The 21,658-nt window shown below is 37.8% G+C and overlaps 1 protein-coding gene across 1 annotated transcript in view; it reads left to right on the top strand.

Moving 5' to 3' along the window:
• Window positions 1-14,388, top strand: part of LOC110031156 (probable LRR receptor-like serine/threonine-protein kinase At1g06840) — a 57,213-nt gene extending 42,825 nt beyond the window's left edge. Inside the window, exon 10 of the mRNA XM_020734232.1 lies at window positions 13,960-14,388. Within this exon, the coding sequence (XP_020589891.1) occupies window positions 13,960-14,313 (354 nt within the window). The 3' untranslated portion in view covers window positions 14,314-14,388. The remainder of the gene's footprint in view (window positions 1-13,959) is intronic.
• The last annotated feature ends 7,270 nt before the right edge of the window (window positions 14,389-21,658 follow it).

The raw sequence follows: 21,658 nt of genomic DNA, 5'->3' as shown, positions 1-21,658 counted from the left end.
ATGAAGTGTCTGTCAGTCTCCACATGTTTAGTAAGATTTTGTTGGATTGGATTGTGAGCAATGCTGATTGCGGCATTGTTATCACAGAATAGTTGCAACGAGTCGAATGTGGGCATACAAAATTTGCGGAGCATGATGTGTAACCAGAGAGCTTCATAAATTTCACAGGACATGGACTAAAATTTAGCTTCAGCACTGCTCCGGGCAAACACACTGCTTTTTGCTTTTCCATGTGACAAGTTTGCCCCATAAAAATGAGCAATACCCCGAGGTGGAACGTTGGACATGAACTGATCTGACCCAATCAACATATGTATATATAGCAATAGATCGAGAGGTATGACAGGAAAAAAAATAAACTTGAGCTTAGTGTATCTATTAAATAGTGGAGAATCCGATGGACAACTTGGAGATGGTGCTCATAAGGGTCGTGTATGAATTGACTCACTATACCAACTTTGTGACATATGTCAGGGGGAGTATGGGCAATGTAGTTGAGTTTTCTCACAAGGTGTTGGTAATGCATCTGATTGACAAGCACAACATTGAGAATGCCAGATAATCTTTCTTTGGGATATATAAGGACAACAATAAGTTTGCACAACAGAAAGTTGTTCTCTGTCAAAAGATCACACATATTTGCACTAATGTAGGCAAATGCGCCGAGATGATCGAACGACCTCCACGCCTAAGAAGTACCAGGGAGATCTCAAGTTCTTCATTTCAAAGGAAGCAACAAGAATATTTTTTAAGAACTCCAATGTTGGGAGATCGTCACCTGTAGAAACAATATCGTCAACATAGACAATAAAGATAGCTACATAGTTATTGGAGGAATGATAGAAGAAGAGGGTGTGATCCGATTGAGTCTGATTAAAACCATGACTCATGACTACTTTTTTGAACATGCCGAACCAGGCCCTTGGGGATTACTTTTGCCCATAGATGAACTTTCATAGTATGCATACTTGTCCTCTAAGCTAGTAGAGTCAAAGCCTGACGGGAGAGACATGTACACCTCTTTTCTAAGCTCTTCATTCAAAAATGTATTCTTGACATTTAGTTGGAATAAAGGTCAATCCAGATTCATCGCAAGTGGCAACAAGACTTGAACAATGTTTAACTTAGCCATTGGAGCAAAATATCTCCTCATAGTCAACTCCGTAGGTCTGTGAGTACCGTTTGACCACCAATCTTGCCTTATAGCGTTCAAAGAATCCATCAGAGTTGAACTTGGTGCTGAAAATCCATCGGCTCCCTACAACTTTCTTCCCCTGAGGAAGATTCACAACAACCTATGTATGGTTTTGCTAAAGGGCATTCATCTCCTCCATCACTGTTGTTTTTCAGGTTGGATCAGCAAGAGAAGCCTAAATAGTAGCAGGAATTGGATGGTTCGTCAGGTTTGTAGCAACTGCTTTGTAGATCAAGGATTGACTATGGAAAGAGATATTTTGCCATAAAAAGTAGAGGGAGCATGTTTGATTGCGTACCTCGGCGAATTCACCTCCCCGTTCGAAGGAGGGGTCATGCTGAGGATGTCACCCGGAGTATAGTTAAGGTCCTGTAATGAGATAGTGGACTCAAAGTGGGAGCATTGTGACGGGTGCACCGAGCGTAGACACGAGTTGTGAGAGGAGATGGTGTACTCAACGAAACAAAGAACTCCTCAGTGGTAGGAACAATGGGGAGAACATCCATAGGAGTAGGATAAATGATAGTGTCAGAGAACTCAAGCTCCCCCTCACTTGAGGTCGAGCTAGAAAAATAGGAAACACTTAAAAAAAAGGAGACATCAACACCCACATATATTTTGTTGGTGGTAGGATCAAGACACTGATACCTCTCTTGAGTTGCGGAGTGCCCAAGGAAGATATATTTTATGGATCTGAGATTAAGTTTATTTCGAGTAGGGGTAGTGTTCCGAACAAAGACCGTGCACGCAAAAATCTTGGGATCTAATGTGGAGAAACTCGATTGGTAGGGAGCATGACATCATGGCGGCTAAGGGGGTTTGAAATTTTTGAATTTTAGAGGGGATTCTATTTATGAGATAGGTGACAGTTTGAATAGTATAGTTCCAAAACTATTTCAAAATATTGGATTGAAACATAATAGAGCGAGCAACGTCGAGGAGATGAAAAATTTTGTTCTCGGCTACTCCATTTTGTTGAGTGTCCGTACACGAGCTATGGTGGATGATACATTTACTTACCAAGAATTCACCCAAAATGGAGTTGAAAAAATCACGATCATTGTTGGTCGAATGACCTGAATAAGAGTTTTAAATTGAGTTAAAACAAATGTGTAGAAGTTTTGAAAGATGGCAGCAACTTCTGATTTGTCTTTTAAAATGTAGACCCGCGTCATTCGAGTGTAGTCAACAGTTAAGATCAAGAGCCTACATTTTATTGGTGTAGCTGAAAGTGTGAGTGTCTCTATATGTCACTGTGAATAAAGGAAAAAGAAGTGAAAGATATGTAAGTGTGGGGTTGATAATGGATCCGATAATATTTAGCTAACTAACATGTTTCACAATTAAAGTTACAAAAAAATTTATTAGAAAACATCTAAAGATACAAATCTTGTAAATATTGAAAACTAGGATGACCTAAATGACCATGCAACAATATAATGAGACATTCAATGACTCGAGATATGCTACAACTCTTTAGTGGAGTGTCCTCCCTCTTAGTACTCTCCACTTGGAAGTAGTAGAGTCCAGCTACCCTCTTAGAAAATCCAATCATCCTTCCTGAACGACGAGCCTGAAAAACACAACCATCATAAGAGAAATTAGCAATGCAAGATATCATTTGTCAACTGATAACAAGTTACATTATATTATGTGAATATATAAAATAGACTCCAGAGTTAGACTGTGAGAGCCATAGAAAAAGTATCTTGTTGGATGTGTGAGGTAGATGGATGCAGAGAATTGATTGTCTCTAAGAAGTTTGATCAATTGCTTCATTTGGCTTTTCAGGGATTCGGAGGATTTGAGGATATTCTGGGTAGGAGTCGGTTGGGTCGTGGTTGGCCAGACATCATAGTGAGACCTTTGTTAGTGGAGGATTTGGTCGAAGGTTTGTATGTCTGCTTACCCTGAAGTTTTCAACACTTGTTTCGAGTGTGGTTAGGTTTGTGACTGTAATCGCAAGCGGGGTGATCGGTTCAAGATGACATGGACGAGGACTGAACACTTTTTGATATCCAGACGGACAATTCGATTGAAGGAGTAGAAATGCCGAGCATGACAAATCTTCGAATTTCTTTCGGATGAATCTCGGTGTAAGTTGCGCGAGCGAAAGGAAGTGGATCCCGACCAAGAATACGACCTCGAACTTTGTCAAGGTTTTCGTTAAGAACAGTCAGGAACTAAAACATGCAATCGTTTTTTACAATCTTCTGGAAGAGGGATAGGTCGGCCGGAGAATCCCAAGTGTAATCGTAGTAAATGTTGCATTTCATCCATGGTACAACAAGGTCATTATAGTACTAGGTACTCATTTTTTGTCTTCCGAATTTTCTTAGATATCTCATAGAGTTAGTCAGAATTTCCTGCATCTGAGTAGGTATGACGGACAATCGTCCAGAGAGCACTAGTTAAAGCGGGGACATATATGAACGTCCGATCGAGTTTCCATGGAGTTGATCATCCATGATATGACCATGGAGTTCTCCACTTCTCAAGCTCCATTTGTTAGGTCAGTCTTTGGAGGCTCATAAACCATACCGATGAGGTAACCAAATTTCCCTCATCCTTTGATGAACAAAGACACCGGTTTGAACCATTAGAGAAAGTTATTGTCATTCAGTTTATGAGTTTTTATTAAGAAATTCGTGTTGGTTTTTTATCTTATGGTCTGTAAGGGAGTGGAAATTGGAGTTGATCCTCGAGCGGAATCAAGAACACTTTCTGAAGGTGGTTCAAAGTTGGAGGAATCCACTATAATTTTGACTGAGCCAAAGTAGATGTTGAGGTTCTAAGACATCGATGAGTTCTGGTAAGGTTATGATAGAAGACTGCAGGAAATTGCGATTGCTGCAGAAGAGGTGCATAACTTGCTACTGTTAGATCCAGACCTTGCGGCTACTCGAACAGTGGGAAGCTGCCAGTAGAATCGTTGGCAGTAGGATTAGAGGGGGACCAACAGCTGCATTGGAACTGGTGGCTGCTAGATCCTACGCTGGAATAGAGGCTCTTGTTATTGCTGTAACCAGCGAAATAGGTCGACGGCTAGGTGTCGACTGCTGGAACTAGCAGAGGAGGTCGTTGGCTAGTGGATCTAAGTTTAAGCTCTGATACTCTATGTTGAGAGCATCAAATATTATTGATAGAAGGATACAATAAACATAATAAAACAAAGAAATAAAACATAATAAAGCAAATAGGAAATACATAATGAGAGAATTAAATATAATGAGAAGTAATATCGGCTAGGGATTGCTATTATAAATCTAATATATATATTGTCATAGGAGGCGGTAGAATTATAAAGTAGGCATTGTGTCCTAAAAAGAGGCCCCCTGTATAAAAAAAAATTGTGCTATTTTGGTTGTTGATGTCATGTCCTTAGTAGTTGTCATTTTCACAATTTAGCATAGTTTGAAGAAAATAAGGGTCTTAACTTAATTAAAAAGGTTAAAATTGGTAGTTGTCACTTTCATAGGGTAGAATCATGAAGTAGGCATTGTTTGGTGCAACAGAAAATAAGATTGTTACGTTGGTGCTTAAGTGTAATTTTATCTTTTATTAGTATAAGGGCAATTTAGTCTTTCATTATTATTTTTGTGGTGCATAACTATGGTTAATATGTTTAGGGTTGGGGTTATATAGGAGATAGTGTTTGGAGTCTTAGGGTTAGGATTTGGAAGAGATTTCCAATCTCTCGAATTGTAGGATTTGGGAGATGCTGTCTGGAATCTTAGGATTGGGGTTTGAGAAAGATTTCATACCTATCGAATTGTAGGATTTAGATTTCATGTCTACCTCTCAATTTGTAGGTATTTATTTTTTATGTATTTGAGTTGTGTTATTTTAATTTGGTGAAATTAAATATTTGTTTTACTCTAATTTCTATGGTGATTCCTATCAAATTTGTGTCAAAGTGTTAGATTCTAGGAGGTTTACAAAATTTTGTTGCATTTCTGACCTAATATAGTCATTCGCGAAATAATGGGAAGAAACGATGGATCGTTGCGTAACTCATGTTGCCTTAAATCACATGCGCAGTTGCAATGAGAGGTACTTGGGAAGTGGTTTGCAGGATCGTGATCCATTTGCGATAAGACCTGCCTGGGAAGGGACCACAGGATTGACATGATTCGACATCGCACATTCGATACAGTTGTGCTTGCGATCAGAGCAAGCTGTGAAGACCAACAGTCGTGCGATATAGTCATGATAATAGCTAGTTGGTTGTGACAATGGGATCGCGTCTTCTGTCTCCTACTTCTTCTGTCCCTTTCCAATCATACGTGATCGAGCAGTAGCTTCGCCAGATTGTGAGATTCGGTCACAATTTGACACAACTAGGAAGCGGGATCTACGAAGTATAGGAATTCCAATTGCGAGAGGCAACAATAGGATCATGAGGTTCATACAAGATGTCATGGCGGCCAAGAAAGTAGGGTGAGCCAAGTAAAGTCTAGAATGAGGAGCATTTCTCATCGAAGGAGAGGCAATTTTCATCCTTAGACGGGCGATTTTCATCCTTAGACGGGCGATTTTCATCCATGGAGGGCAGATTTATGTTCTTGGAAGAAATGTTGAAGAAGATTGTGAAGTTTCACACAAATCTGCCACCGCTTAAGCGGGACCGAGCGAAGCAATTAGAAGCGAACCTAAACGGTAGCACTTCAAAGGAATAACATGCATCCGGACGGTTGGAACGAGTGTTGGCAGGTGGAATGGGACGTGTAATTTGAGGCTGGAGAAGATCGAGTCAAAAGATTTTGGCCTGAAATTGGAATTTGTGATAGGTGGTACCTCGGCTAAGAGCTGCCTCCAACCGTGCTAGTGTCTTTCGTTGTGGCATCTTTCTGGGCTGAAAACGATTTGTGAACTTATGGGGATGAGCAGTTGATTTTGGGGCAAGTCAGGCTTATGGAAGAAGAGAAATCAATATAGGTCGAGGAAGGGAACCAAACCCCTACTTTTTGGCTTGAATGAACTTCAATCGAAGAATCTAGGGAGAAGACTCACACATAAGGAAGCTGAAGGTGCCAATCTTTGAAGGAAAAGATGCTTATGGTTTGGGTTTATGGTGTTGAGAGATACTTTGTTATTAAATGTGTTGACTGTGGAAGAAAAATTGATGGTGGCGGCCCTATGCTTGGAAGGAAAAGCTCTAGTATGGTATCAATAGAGGGAAAAACGTCAGCTAATCAGAATATGAACGAATTCAAGGAGCAATTGTTGAAGCACTTAAGAACCACGCGGGAAGGGGAGTTACATGAGCAGATACCTTGTTGTTACTCTAGGAAGGGTACGCATGGAGTATAGGGAGAAATTTGAGATGCATATTGTTGAGTTTATCGTGTAGAGAGATACCTCGCTGTTAATGGGCTGACTAAGAAAGAAATATTGATGTCGGTGGCCTTACGTTTGGATAGAAAGACTCTAGAATGGTATCAATGGAGAGAACAATGTCAACTTATCAGAACTTGAGATGACTTCAAGGGTCAATTATTAGAGCTCTTGAGAATTACGCGAGAAAGATTTGCACAAGCAATTTTTTGCATTGATTCAAAAAGGGGTCTGTTGGGGAGTATAAGAAGAAATTTGAGATGTTATTGGACTGCTTGAGAGGAATATCGGAATGAAGTCAGAGATTGGAGCATCTCTTCGTTTGCTGAGACCGCAAGGATTGGGGAAAATTACGGAATTAATGCAATTGAGCTAAGATAATAATGCAATTGAACGGGCTAATAAGAGCGGCAAAGTTGATCATCATACTGAAATACTATGACCATAATAAGATCAAAAACTCGAACAGTGGAAGTCCAGATAGAGGCTCCATGGGAAATTGGGTCACGACCAAGGACGATATTCAAACGCTTTACAGAGACAGATTCAGGAGAAGCAAGCAAAGGTGTTATGTTTTCAGTGTGATGAAAAGCTTATCCAATAACATGGTTATAAGGATAAAAAATTACAGGTTCTCACAGTGTGTGATGAGGAGGCAGAGGAGCTTGATCCAACAACAGTTTCCTTTTATTCACCTTAAGGAAAATGTGTTTCTTTGGGAGGGGAGTATTTTTACTTCGTTGCTTTAGAGCAATTTTGTCTTTTATTATTATTTTTATCTGGTATAAATAGGGTTAATATGTTTAGCTTTGGGGTTATGCACGATATGGTGTATGGAGTCTTAGGGTTAGGGTTTTGGAGAAATTTCCTGTCTCTCAGATTGTAGGTGTTCATCTTTTATGTATTTGAGTTGTTGTTTTTTTTTTTTTTGGTGAAATAAAATCTGTGCTTGGCCCTAATTTCAACGGTGATTCCTATCAAAGGCATCCTTCCTTAAGGCAGAATGAATTGCTTCAATTTGTACTCAAAGCATGTGTTTACCACTTGTGGCACAATAATGTGATTTGTCCAACTCCCAAAATAAAAATTATAAAAAAAGATTTATCAAGAAATTACAAAGAACATTTATAGGAGCAAATGAGAGCATAAAAACGAACATTTATAGGAGCAAATGAGAGCATAAAAACGAATCATGATCCAGGAGGATCTCAAATGCCCTAAACTATTAGCAAGCGGTAATATCCAGTTTTGGATAAATCAGATCAATTTTTTTATAATTTTAAAATGTCCCAATTTTTACATTCCTCGAAATCAAACTTGGGTTAATTTTATGAAATTTTACATTTTTAATCGATCAATTTGATATATAGCACTATATCTGAATTATAGATATAAAAATAGAAAGATATTAATTTCATTAAAGTTAATTAAGCATCTGATGAATTCCTAATCCCTTGGCACTGTAGCAATTCAATGGAACTGCACTTTCCTTGACATGCAACAGTGTGATAAAATTGAATGGATAGGAGTTAATGGGTTTAAGTTAAAAGCTGCATTTCCTTCAATTTTTCCCTCATGCATTCGGTTTTGTGTGCCTGGAGCTCTGCGATCACCGGACTGTAGTACAGTGCGGAGTGGACGGCCGGGAAGAGGGCCGAAACTTCAATATGGGGTTTTGGGAAGAATATTGATAAGGGAATACTTCTATGTTATTTAGGACATCCATTTCCTTCCCTAAAACCTGTTTGTGCGATTTATCACGAATTGGAACTTTTCTGTCTTGGGTACTGTAGCATAGGCAAAAACACGATCTAGAATGCTGATATGAAGGGAAGGTTTTGATTTTCTGCATGTAATTTCCGAAATCTGGACAGAAGCAAAGAAAAGTGAAGTGGAAGGAAATAAATAATGATTTAAGGTGATATTGGGGTGGAAGTAAGAAAATGCATCTCAACTTTAATCACCTAATTAATTATTTTATTTATTTTGCATTAATTATCTGCTATGAACATTACAACGTGCATGAGAACTTCTTTTGGGGGTTAGAGATGGCTTTAGGAAATTGTTTTAGTTGGATGTTATTTTAGTTGAAAGCTGATTCCGATTGTTGGCTAAGTTAAGAGAGAATAGAAACTGCATGCTAGAAAATCCTTTCCAGGGTTTACTCTATGCAGCGAGCACGAGACGAGTTTGAGGAAACTCGTCATAGGGTTGCTCTGTCGATTCAGGTGAAACAATCCCGTATTAAATTAAGAGCAATAATTTTCTGTAGAATTTCTATTTTATTCCTTTTAACACACGGTTGTTTTTAAAATTTCTTCATATTTTGAATGCTTGTACATGTTAGCAGAATGTAAGCTTGAACTGACACGGTCAATGTTGATGATTTTACCATTTTATTTATAAGATGAGCATGTCAATGAAATTGTCTCTTTTAGGTATTCATATCCTATTGTTTATGCATATGATACATGATTTTTCTAAAATGAATGATTATTACAAGAATTATGATTATATGAATGATGGAATTATTATGATAGGCTTGTTATTATATGAATGTTTGCAAGTATGGATGATAGGAAACATTGAGATTCCTGACTTGTAATATTCAGACGGAGAAGAAAATTCGTGAACTGTTGGTATTATAGGGGGCTATTACTAATTGTTATGTTGGGAGGTACTCAACATTTATCAATAGTTATTTTAGCCTTCGGGCTGGGTGACGACTCAATGACATGAAATGTTATGAATGTAGTTAAAGTCTATGTAATTACAAGTAACATTCCTAATGCTTCAATTATTGATTATGAAATCAGTATTTATATGATTGCATATGAAAGAAATGAAATGTATGCTTGGCAAAATTGCTTCTAGTTAATGCATATTATGCCCTTTTTTCCTTACGTGTCGGATATGATTTAAGCATGTTTTTATTTATGTTCCCTTGTTATACTTATGAGCTGCAAATGATCGTGTACGTTGTTTTCTTTCTGTCTATACAATCTTTTTTTAGTCTTGATTATTTTGTTGAGTTTGAAGCTTACTTTTTTATATGGTTGAATTTTAGCAAGTGGTAAGGAGCACTAGAGCGAGTAATCAGGTGTGAGATTGTACAACATTTATATTGTATAGGTTTAGAGAGTTTATAGACTATTTGGTATGTATTTTTATTATATTGAATTTTAGCGGCTCTCTTTATGATTCCTGGTGACATAAATTTTCACGCTTCCAAGTATATGAGAATGTGTATAAATTATTAAATGAAATTGATTATGAATGTTTGTGATGATTGAGTTAGACTGATTATTACCCCACTGGGTCCTGATTATGCAACCTAGGATGAGTGTTGGTGAGAATTTGATCTGACTGAGTCATATGCCTTTGTCGCACCACGATTAACCCTAAAAGGGGGTTAGCTGGGGTGTGACACAAATATGCTCCTACAAGCTCTTAAAAGATTCTAAGTTATGTTTTAAGAGCATAATATAGGCACTTGAGGAGAGGTTTTAGTGGAGTTCTATGTTGTCCAGCTTTATTCGAGGAAGTTTGTTGTCTTCTTAGAAGAGAGTGCGCAGTAGGCAAGTCTCAAAAGTAGTTCTCAGCAACTTTGGGTTCTCGATGCAGCCAATAACAAGTTTGGGAAAAAATTTGAATAATCCAAGATCACTAGGCCTTCGTCGATAGGTTGATATGGAGGTTGGAGTTGTCTTGTTTTCCTGGAGGAAGTTTGTCAATTTCAATGAAAAAGCTATCTTGTAGGCAAGCCTCAGAAGTATCTATTTATAGAAATGTGTACTTGAAGAGGCTAAGCCGAGTTTGAATTGAATGCCAAGAAATCTAACTCGATTGAATAGGCCAGTATGACTTCAAAAAATGTTGAACGTTCAAAACATTAAGAGGTCAATAGAAGCCTAATCACATGTTTAAATCCAAAGTTTCACTAATTTGACATGTATTTTCTCTAGTTGTGTGAGATCTTTTAGTCTAATAAGTAATAAATAGGGATGCTAATGAGAGAGCTCCCCGCTTATGTGAGATGGACATAAGAGCATCCCACTTACGCAGAATAGAGCATGAGACATTTTTTGTCCTGTGAAAGATGTAGCAGGATTTTCCCATTGATTTATTGTCGTCAATCCTTATAGGCACCAATTTTTATATTATTTGAATTTGAATTAGAGGTCTTTTTTTTTTCTTGCTTTTGCCTTTGCTTGGGAACTATTTATAGGTTTTTATAACTGATTTTGGGATTTTTTATTTGGTTTATGTTATTTGGAGATTACTGCTCTATTTTTTTCCTATTTAGAGCGGTATCCTCTTCTCATTCAGGTGGCGTGACTAGCAATCTAGATCAAAGTGGTCTCTATCGGACGTTCGACGACCTCTTACATTGATGGTTCCATAACATAATAGTAGTTTTCCTATTGCCCAACTGTTGTCCAACAGTTGATTGCCTTGCATTTCAACCGTCTTCACTCATTGCTCCTTTGTTGTCTATTCTACTAATATAATAACCCATCCCTTGTTCTTTCCACACCATTTAGGAATGCTAGATCGATGTTATTTGATATGAGAGCTCAACTCTAAATTTTTAGGGATGTCTTCCTATCTTCTAAGCCTAAAATCTATATAACCCAACGCTTTCACCAACTTAGTGCCCTAAACATCTCTATGTCAATATATAACCCTATCTCTTAATTTGACAATCTAAAATTCCTACTTCCTCCAAAAAATCTGGCTCTACACCTACCATCTAAATTTAAACCCTTAGCTAACCTTCGGTCCTCATTCCTATCCTACCCAAAACCCTAAAGTGAAGAGCAAGATATTATGCCACAAGAACAAACCCTTAAAGAGGTGTTTAAGAACTTATCATGGAGGACATGTAAAAAGAAATCCTTCAACTACAACAAGTGTTTGATGGTTTTGAAAGAAAACAATTTGAAGATCTTACTCATAGATGTAATGGTGACTTGCTGGATCAAGAGGAAGAAGTCAACCCCTTCAATCAGGAAGATCTTAGCAATGAAGAGTCAATTCCCTAACGATTTAGCATTGAATACCATAGGAACAAGGACTTTGGCGTGAAGATCGACTTACCCGATTTTGACAGACATATGGATCTTAGATGAATTCATTAAGTAGCTATGAACAATGGAATTAATCTTTGAGTTTAAGGGCTTTCCTTAGGAGAAGCTAGTCAAATTGATAGTAGTAAACAAACACAAGAAGAATATATCATTGTTGTGAGAGAATTTGAAGGCATCTTCAATAATGGGAGGGAAGAGCAAGATTACCGCATAGCCTATAATGAAAGCCTAAATGAAAAAATTGCAACTAAACCCCGCATTATTAGCAGAACATATTCTTAGAAGTCTACAAGTTGTGCTAAAGTGATTCTTTGTTGGAAGAGTACATGACCAATTTAATCAACTCATACAAAGATTTCTTATAATAAATTTGGATTTATGTCGAGCAGGTCTACTATGGAAGCTATACATTTATTGAGAGGTTTGATGGAGAAGTTCAGAGATAATAAGGAGAATCTACATTTAATTTTTATTAATTTAGAAAAAGCTTACGATAAGGTTCCAAGAGATATCCTTTGGAGAGTTCTTGGGTGTTGATATGACTTATATTCAAGTCATTAAAGATATTTATACTAGAGTTGTTACTTGTGTTCAAACTAAAGGAGGATTGACCAAATATTTTCCTATTTTTGTTGGATTGCATCAGGGATCGGCTTTAAGCCCATATCTTTTTGCTTTAGTTATGGATGGTCTTACTGGACATCTACAACTAATTAATTATTAATCAATGTTAATTTTTTGCTTAAGAAATAATTTGTTTAATAAAAAAACTTATTTTATATTTTGTTACAAACAACATTACTACACAAGGGTAAGATAGTCATTTTTCCATAAACAACTGCAACAAAGTTGTTTTCAAATTATTAAAAACAAACATGCTATCAGTTTTCCCGCAGCAGCTTCCTGAGGTGGCTAAGCTGCAGCTGCCCCCAACAGATCCTTAGTGAGCCTATTGACACATTGCTTTCACTGTTAAAAGAGAACACTAAATGCATAGTATTTGTGAAAAGAATTATTGTTGCAAGAGCACTTACATGTATTCTTAAAAACTTGCAGTCTCTAAAATTTTGGAAATGTGATTCCTTGTTGGCTTCCATTCTGGATTAATGAACATGTCACGGAGTAAGATATTAAGTGTTGTCGAGAAGTTCTCCTCAGGAGAGTCCTTTTAGGATGCAGGTTGAGGATCCGATCGTCTCAAGCTTTGGACTTTTGGGGAGAGTTTTTTTCGATCTCTTTGGATTGCGGCATGCCGGCTCTTTGGTCTGCTCGTGGGATTGCTTTTGGATAATCATTGCTAACCGGAAGATTTTTTCTGTACATCTCTTTTGTGCAGTCACTTCTCTAGATATACTAGATCACAGGTTTACTTCTTTTTGGGTTTTTGCTATTTGGTTTTGGGTATACCTGTAATTTTGGAAATTTCTTTTTGTGTGAGTTGTATTGTGGGGAGAGGAACCCCTAGGGGTGTGTTTAGATGTCTTTTTGGTTTCTTAGAAAGGGATCCTCCCCCCCTCCATTTACCTTTTCTTTTAATTAACGCGTAGGAAGCCACTGTTGCTCTTTCCCCTACATATATATATACATACATACATACATATACATACATACATATACATACATATACATACATATACATACATATACATACATATACATACATATACATACATATACATACATATACATACTATATATATATATATATATATCAAATTACCCATCTTAATGACAGATAAATTAGCTCAATACCAACTTTTGATGTAACAATTTGTGATGTATTCTTAGGTCGTTCTTTAAAAGCAAAATTAAAATTCTATGCTTTTTATAATTCCTTTGATACAAGTACCTGCTAAATACCTTATTTTTTTAGGAGAAAAAGCATTTCATTTAGTTTTGACCTCAACTTATTGGTGTTATGGATATTTAATGCTTTGTTAACGCACCCATTTTCATTAATATCCTTCTCAAGCATAAATGCACCAAACAAATACATTAGTAGCTTTTGCTGGTTAGCTTTGACAGTATTTTAGTCTCACCACAAGATTAATGCAAAATGATGTAAACCATTTATTACAAGCAGAACATGTGAAATTCTGAATGATGATAGATGTCCTTCTGTATGAAAATGCCAGACATTACTTGCAGGTTGGATACATGATTCATTTGGGGATCCATTAACATCCTTTTGTACCAATCCTTATCTGAACTATGATTTTTTACTTCCACTAATTTCTGTAATTTTCTCTATTACAAACTGTCATTTTCTTGTTGGATTCTTTGTATTCTACTTGGAAAACTAAACTTTTACTGAGTTTTGTTGTGTTAATGGCTCAGGTAAGCATGGCCTACCGATCCGGCAGAACCTTTGAAATCATCGACAGCCGAATGGGCTCTTATCCCTCTGACTGCATCGAGAAATTTGCTTCATTAGCATATAGCTGTTGTCAGGAAGAGCCTGATGCGAGGCCTTCAATGCCTGAAATAGTCAGAGAGCTAGAGAACATATGGAAGATGATGCCAGAAGGTGGTATGTTGTATTCAGAATCTTCGACCAAATATCCGGAGAAGGCAAGTGCGCCATTATTCTCTGCAATCTCATCTTCAGCATTAACATATTCATACTTGTCATATGATGTTTCTGGTAGTAATCTTAACAGCACTTCTATACCAAATATCAAGCCTCGGTAGGGTCAGGAGCATTTACATACAAACCACCCAATTGTTATATATTTACATATCTAACGCCTAAACTTGATTTTTAAATTTTTGCCACCCAAATATTTCATATCATATCAAAACTATTACTATTTTAACTTAAAAAAAAGTTAAAACACCTTTTCATGCGTGGCATATATGTAAAAATTGAAGTTTAGGTATTAGTTATGTAAATAGATAATAATTGAATGGAATGCACATAATCTTTCTTGGATGGAAGGGATGGAGCTTTATTTTCTTGTCTCTACATGCTTTATTTTTGTTAAGTTTTGTAACTGCAGTGTAATTAGGTGTTTAGAGCTAGCTTTGTATCATATGCATTACAGGGGAAATGATTGATAGAAATAGAATGTTAAAAAGAGAAGCTTCTCTTGTATTAGGAAAACAATAAATGAAGAAGATTTTTAGATTTTGTGAAGTAAATGATGTATAAAAGGTCTCAATTATATGTAATCTTTTAAATATGTGATTAAAAAAATAAGTACAGCAAACTGATGAGAAGCTTTTCTTTGTGGGCATGAAGTACTCTATTTAATACACGGGAGATGGTATTTTGATCTCTGCATTTTTTTTTGAGATTCATTAGAATAACTGAATAATGATTAAAGAAGCATTTTTAATTATAAGCCTTTTTTTAGTTGGTTACTATCTTGGCATTCATAGTAGAATTTAAGTTGGTTACTATCTTGGCATTCAGCACAATTGCACCTACTTTTGTTTTCTTTATGTTTATTATTGTTGTCTGCTGATGATATATTGTGTCAATAGAGAAAATGTATCTTAATTTTTTACAATGCTCTTATCAATCAAGAATCACAAAAATCAAGCAGCTGAATTAGGAGTTCCTGTAATTAGGAGCTTCCTTATTTAAATTATTTTCAAATTTTTCTCTTTTGATTTATTCCTTTAATTGTACATATTCTCTCCTTATTTAAATTAGGAATATTTATTACGTTACCTAAAAAAGATTGTACATACTATTATTTATTGGAATGAAAGCAAAGGAAAAAGACATTCAGTCTATTTGCTTAAAATATTGACATGATATCATAGTCACGTCTGGTCTGAATCTTTCGTCGTTTTCCCTAGCCTTTGGGAATCGTTCGTCTTCATCTTCGAGCTCATTCCATCTTCGCCCGCTGCTCACCGCCTTCTCTGTTGCTCCGCTTCTCCGCAACTATGGTCATCACGGCTTACAACCCTGCTCTCCGGCTTCACCTTTTTTCCAACGAATTTAGGTCCCTTCATGAGCCCATTGATCGCGTTAAACATTTCCTCTTCTACGCCACTGATCTCCCTCCTTTCCCCAATTTCGATCGCATACTCTCCAATTGCGTCATGAGTTGTACTGGTCAAGTTTGGCTCTCCACTTGGATGGACTCCATAGGTCGGATGCGATTTGATGTCGATAGCGATTCTGAGACCACTCGTGGTTTCTGCGCTTGCCTCCTTTCTGTTCATGGCGTGCTTCCGGAGGATTTGCTAGCGATGCGCGCAGAGGCTTCGTTCGTTGAGTCTGCTTCGTTTGCTTTGGATTCATCCGAACGTCATTGTCGTCTTTGCTAGCTTTCGCTGCTTTTGCAACATCTTCGAATGCATCTTCGCTATTTTATCGCACGCTTCATCGACTATGTTCTACGGCATCTTAGTCTGCTTATTCCGTCCAACTGCTTTCAGCAAGTCTTCCTCCGACTGCGTCTCGTGAGTCTTCAACTGCTTCCACTCAAGGATCGTCAGCTTCGACTTAGACTTCAGCTTCTTCGTCCCACTCAAGGATTGTAGGCTTCGGCTTTGACTTCAGCTTCTTCGTCCCACTCAAGGATTGTAGGCTTCGGCTTCGAATTCCTCTCCTCCGGTCTTAGATCGAATTCAAGGTAGGACATGGATTTTTGGTGCTCTTTGGTTTTCTTTGGATTTTTTTGGATATCTTGTCTTTCTTTGGCTTTAGGTTGATTTTGATCAACGATTTTCTTGGTAGTCAACTTGTGAGCGACAAGTCTGTTTAGAATGTCTTTTGAAATTATATTTATCAGATTTACAGGAAGAAATTATGCAGCATGAGAATTTCAGTGCAAGATGTTTTTGAAAGGGAATAAGCTTTGGGGGCATATGGATGGGTCTTCTCCAGTGCCTACAGAGCCGAAAGACCATGGTCAATGGGAGTCGAAGGATGCTCGAATTGTTTCTTTGATTTCAGGATCTATTGAAGCTCATATGGTGAACAGTTTATGATCTTTTGGGACAGCTGATATATTTACTAAGGCTCTTTCTCGACAACGTATCAGTTTCTTGTTGACTAATTGATGTTTCTTGATCAGTCAGCATCAATTTGAGGGGATATCAATCAAGGATCACATAAATCAGGCAGTTGAATTAGGAGTTTCCTATAATTAGGAGCTTCCTTATTTAAATTATTTTCAAACTTCTCTCTTATGATTTATTTTATTTAATTAGACTAGCTTGATGTGCTTATATAGGCCAACATTAGCTTGGATAGCCTATCAAGGGCTATCAAAGGTTGTCATCTATGATGTCTCTGTGGAAATCTGAGAAGATTAAGTTCTTTTCATATATACATTTCTCATGTGGGCCGACTATCACCTCCAAATCTTGAAGGATTTGTTTGTGATATCTTAGAAAAGCTTTGATTATTTATTATGTTTCTATTTTATGTTTTTTTTATATTTTTTTTATTCATAATTATTTGTTTTGCTAATTTAAGTGATATATGTTAGATAAGTTTCTAAATGAGGGATTGATTTCTCCATATATGTTTAACCTACTTGTGAATAATGACGAGAAAAAATTACTCCTCCCTGAACCTATTTGTCTACATGGTATTAGAGCTACTGGCCTTACCTAAGATCCCTCGTGCCATCAGACCTCCTCATTGCCACTGGAAACTTGTCTGGACCTCTGCCAAAGCCGAAAAACCCCTTTAGCCAGAACCGGAACCTCTCCTATTAGAGCAGGAATCTCCTCTACCAAGAGTTGGACCTCCTTCCCTCAGGTGACTCTTTGTTTCTATGGAATTCTTTCTGCAAGTGTCTCCCACTAGCTAGCCTGTAGGACTTCCTTCCAGCAACCCTACCAGATCTTCCCGAGGAGACAATGGAGCCATTTCATCTAGTCATTTCTTGCCTCTTGCAGCAAACAAAAACCACAAGAACTCATTCTAGTCCTTGGAACTTCTCCTAATAGTCGTCAGAGTCATCCCCCGCAAGTTGTTTCCTTCGCTAAAGGCATTTCGTCCCCTGGAAGGATCCACAAATCATGCTTGCTACAAACACCGAATCATGTTTCTGAAGAAATAGAAGGTTGTAGAAAAATTATATAGAGTAAGATGAGGTCTTGAGGATGGTGTTGGAAGCATTATAATATCCCTAACAAAGGAATTAGCAGGACAACTTTTTGAAGAATTGAAAATAATAGGAAAGAATCATACTCCTAGTTCACGCCCTCTAATTGATGGCCGTAAAAATGTTGATGTCGAGAAGGATCACATTAATTATCTTAAAATTTGGATATGCACACCCGGTCTTCTTCTTCAGCTCTTGGATGAGACGCCAAACTTCGATGTTCACAACTTTAGGATACAGGCTCTAGTTTTGTTTTGTTTGAAGCTTATATGATGCTTAACAAGGAGTTCAAAGGAGAATTAGATGCAACAATCTCTCTGCTCTCTAAAAGGAGAAAAACCTTACGATTCTCTGCTGGAAAGCTTCTCTTTGATCTCAACCGACGACCCTTCTCCGCCGACCTTCTATCCCTACAGAGGCCTTCTCCTGCTGTCTAAAAACTCTTAAGCAGCAGCAGCAGCCCTTCCCACCTGCTCAAGCCAATCAACGCTTCTCTTCTACCATTTTTTTAATTCACTGAAGCTTTTTCCTTCTTTGAATTCTTGTAAACCTTGAAAGCAAGCTTTGAGAGGGGAAGACATTCTCCTCATTGTGGCTGAATCCCATCTGAACTACAGTGTGGAGATCATCATCCCAGAAAGTCCTGATTTAACCAAATTTCAACAGTTGTTATCTGCCCTTTCCTTTCTTCATTGTCGTTTCTTCGTTGTCTTCTACCATCGCAGCCATCTGTCTTCTTTTAGGCCTTCCATCAAAGATTTCTCCCTACAGCAGGCTCTCCATCGCAGCTTTTCCCTGCAGTAAGCCCTCCTCTGGAGCTTCTCCCTAAAACTATCGACGTTGGAATACTCCCTAAAGACGGCAAAAATCCCTGTAGGCCTTCCTCTATTCTTCTTTGCTACAGAACTCTCCCTGCAACTGAAATCCTCTTGATGCAGGCCCTCCTCCAGAGCTTCTCCTTGCAACCATCTACACTAGAATACTCCCTAAAATCTGGAAAACTCCCTACAGGCCTTCCTCTATTCTCCTTTGACTCAGAACTCTCCCTGCAACCGAAATTCACTTGGTGCAGGCCCTCCTTTGCCGAATACTTTCAGTCGATCTACAAGCCCTCCTCCGGAGCTCCTTCTCTTCTTCCTAGCACTGGAATTCTCCCCGTAAGATCTCCTCTATTTAACTTCTGTCTCCATAATCTTTATAGTAGCAGACCCTCCACTAGAAACTATTTCTTGCAGGAAGTAAGAACCTACTCGGTCGAATTTCTTCCTGCAAGCCCTTTTGTAGTTCTTCCTTGCAGCAAAAATTCTCCTTGTTGTAGGCCCCTCAAGCTATCTCTTTGCAGTCGGAAGTGTCTCTGTTGCAGACCCTCCTCCGGAATTCTCCCTCCAACAGGTTTTCCTATTGCAATCCTTAGCCGGAGTTTTTCCCTGCTGCGGGCCCTTTTTTGGTTTTTCCTTGTTGTATGTCCTTTCTTATTTGTTTTCCTGCAAGTTGTCTACTTCCCTGCAAGCTTCCCTACAACATTAACTACAACTGCCTCCCATCTACCTATAAAAACTATAAGAACTAGAAGCTGCAACCAAATAGGACCACAGTCAACTAAAAGTATCCCAAAGTATTCTTGGGGTTAATTACCAAGTACGGGATGAAGACTTCAAGTTCTACTGACGCAAGGCTAGGAGAAGTTTGATGAACTGGCTGGAAGTAGAAGCTGGCTAAACTGGTCAGCTCAGTCCAGCCTTCAGTTGGACCGAAGTGCCTCCTTAGGGGGCTGTAATTGTCGCACATTGATTACCCCTTTCCTTTTTAGTTTCCCCCTTATTCCATCTCTATATATACGTGTTTACTGAATTAGGGTTATGTTTTATATGTTTTATATCAAATATCTGTCAGGATAATTGTCGATGTCACATTTCCCTTTCTAGGGCTGTATCCAAAGACGGGTGGTGCCCCGGTTATATCTCGCTATAGAGGTGGTGATTATCCTTGACCTCTCCCTTTTTTGCTTCTTGCCACTCGCTGCTCTTCCACTGGGACACCTTCCCTTCCCCTGGTTTTCTACCACCAACCCTAAGACCCCTTCATGTAGCTACCGCATCCCAAACGACAACTCCACTTGTTGTTATAACACCTCCACCTTTCCAGTCTGTTGTCGCATTCCCTCCAACATTCAAGCCAGCTGTCGGCGACCTGCCCCTTGCCTTCCTGCTGCTATCGGCTCTCGGTTTTACCTTCCAGGGCAGCCGACCAGCCCTTCCAGCCCTTCATCGTACCCGCAACATCCAACTAACCCTTCTCCCTACTATCCAGCCACCACCTAACACTGTCTTCCTCCCCTAGGGTTTTGTTTATCTTTTATTTATTATTTTGAAGATTTTGTTGTAACCATTTTGAATTTCAGCAATAATATTGATAGTTCATTTGTTGTTTGGGTTAACTCCGATACTCGAGAGGTAATTCAGAGTAGCACATGAACCTCGTGACACATGAAGGTAGTGGAGTATGGGAAGGAGATTGGCAGTGCTGAAATGCACTTCAGGAACTTATCATAATTCAATACCAAGCTTGGTCTCTATAACATCTATGACGCAGCTTGAGGGGGAATGTGGAAATCTGAGATGATTTATTTCTTTTCATATATACCTCTTATGCGAGTCGACCAACACCTTTAAATCTTGGAGGATTGTTTGGAATACCTTAGGAAACCTTTGATTTAATTTATACCTTTTCTATTTTATGTTTTTTCAATTTTTATTCAGAATTAATTTCTTCCCTTAATTTAGGTGAGATAAGTTTGGTAAGTTTTTAAATAATGACAGATTGATTTCTCTATATGCATGTACCCTATTTTTGAATAATGAAGAGAAGAAATTACTCCTCCCCAAACTTGTTTTTCTATTGTCCGATCAATAACCAAACATTATTTTGAAACTCTTAAAATCATAATTTTAGTGGACTTAACATGTTAAAAATTTGAAGGCCTATTTGCAAAAGTTTGAGGATTGAATTTAAGGGCCTTGAAAACTAATAATAATAGGTTGTCATTGTTGTGTTGAAATGTTTTTCTTTGAGAACAAACGAATTTCACAAAGATAACTTTTTGAAGAAAAGAAGAAGAAATTATGCACCATATTAGGAAGAACTTAGTTCATATATTCACAAATGAACCTTAGAGAGGCATAATCAGCTTCCAAAGGTGGAGGCACTGTAGCCAACCATTTGAAGGGTCTTCCATCTCTAATGAAAATAAAGATTGCATGCTATCAACAGAGAAAAATAACCACAACAAGGTTATCTGACTTTCATCATAAAGAAAGATGATGAGATCCATTTAAAATGGTCTCTTATCATTAAGGAAGTTCCCCACCCAAGGATCTTACATGCTAGAAAAACAAGTTCTTTTACTTCATTCTATACTTTTACTCTTGGAGCAAGCATAGAGAGAGCATTAAGAGGATTAACTTTGTATCACATTCCCTACATATGTATACAATTTGAAAGGTCTCAGTTTGTGCGGATAACGTTGTTTCATCATTTGGCCAACATGTTTTTCCCCCCTTGTTTCTTCTTATTTTCTAACAGTTTGGTGATAGAAAAGTTATGATGGTGTGGTCAAATGTGATTATTTGGGTTGACATAAGCAGATGGTGTGGTCAAATGTGATTATTTGGGTTGACAAAAGTGCTTATGATATGCTTGTACCATGGTTTTGGTTTGTATTCCCTTTAACTATTATTGCTCATGAATTCTTCTAAATAGTTTTTGGATAGTTAATCAAGTGTTATGACCTTCGCATAATGCAACCCGTCTTAATATGACCGTTTGCATTGGGTCAGCTTGTAAGACTTTATCGCATGTTATCATTTGCTTACTGAATATAACACTTGCAAAATAGGCCTTGTTGTGTTAATAGTTTCATCTTCAAATGAGTGTTCATCATTTATCATTTCATCACAACA

The sequence above is a fragment of the Phalaenopsis equestris genome, unplaced genomic scaffold, assembly GCF_001263595.1.
Source record: "Phalaenopsis equestris unplaced genomic scaffold, ASM126359v1 Scaffold000779, whole genome shotgun sequence".
In the NCBI taxonomy this organism is placed as follows: Eukaryota; Viridiplantae; Streptophyta; class Magnoliopsida; order Asparagales; family Orchidaceae; genus Phalaenopsis; species Phalaenopsis equestris.
The sequence above is the reverse complement of the archived record's forward strand: the minus strand, read 5'-3'. Positions and strand labels throughout refer to the sequence as shown.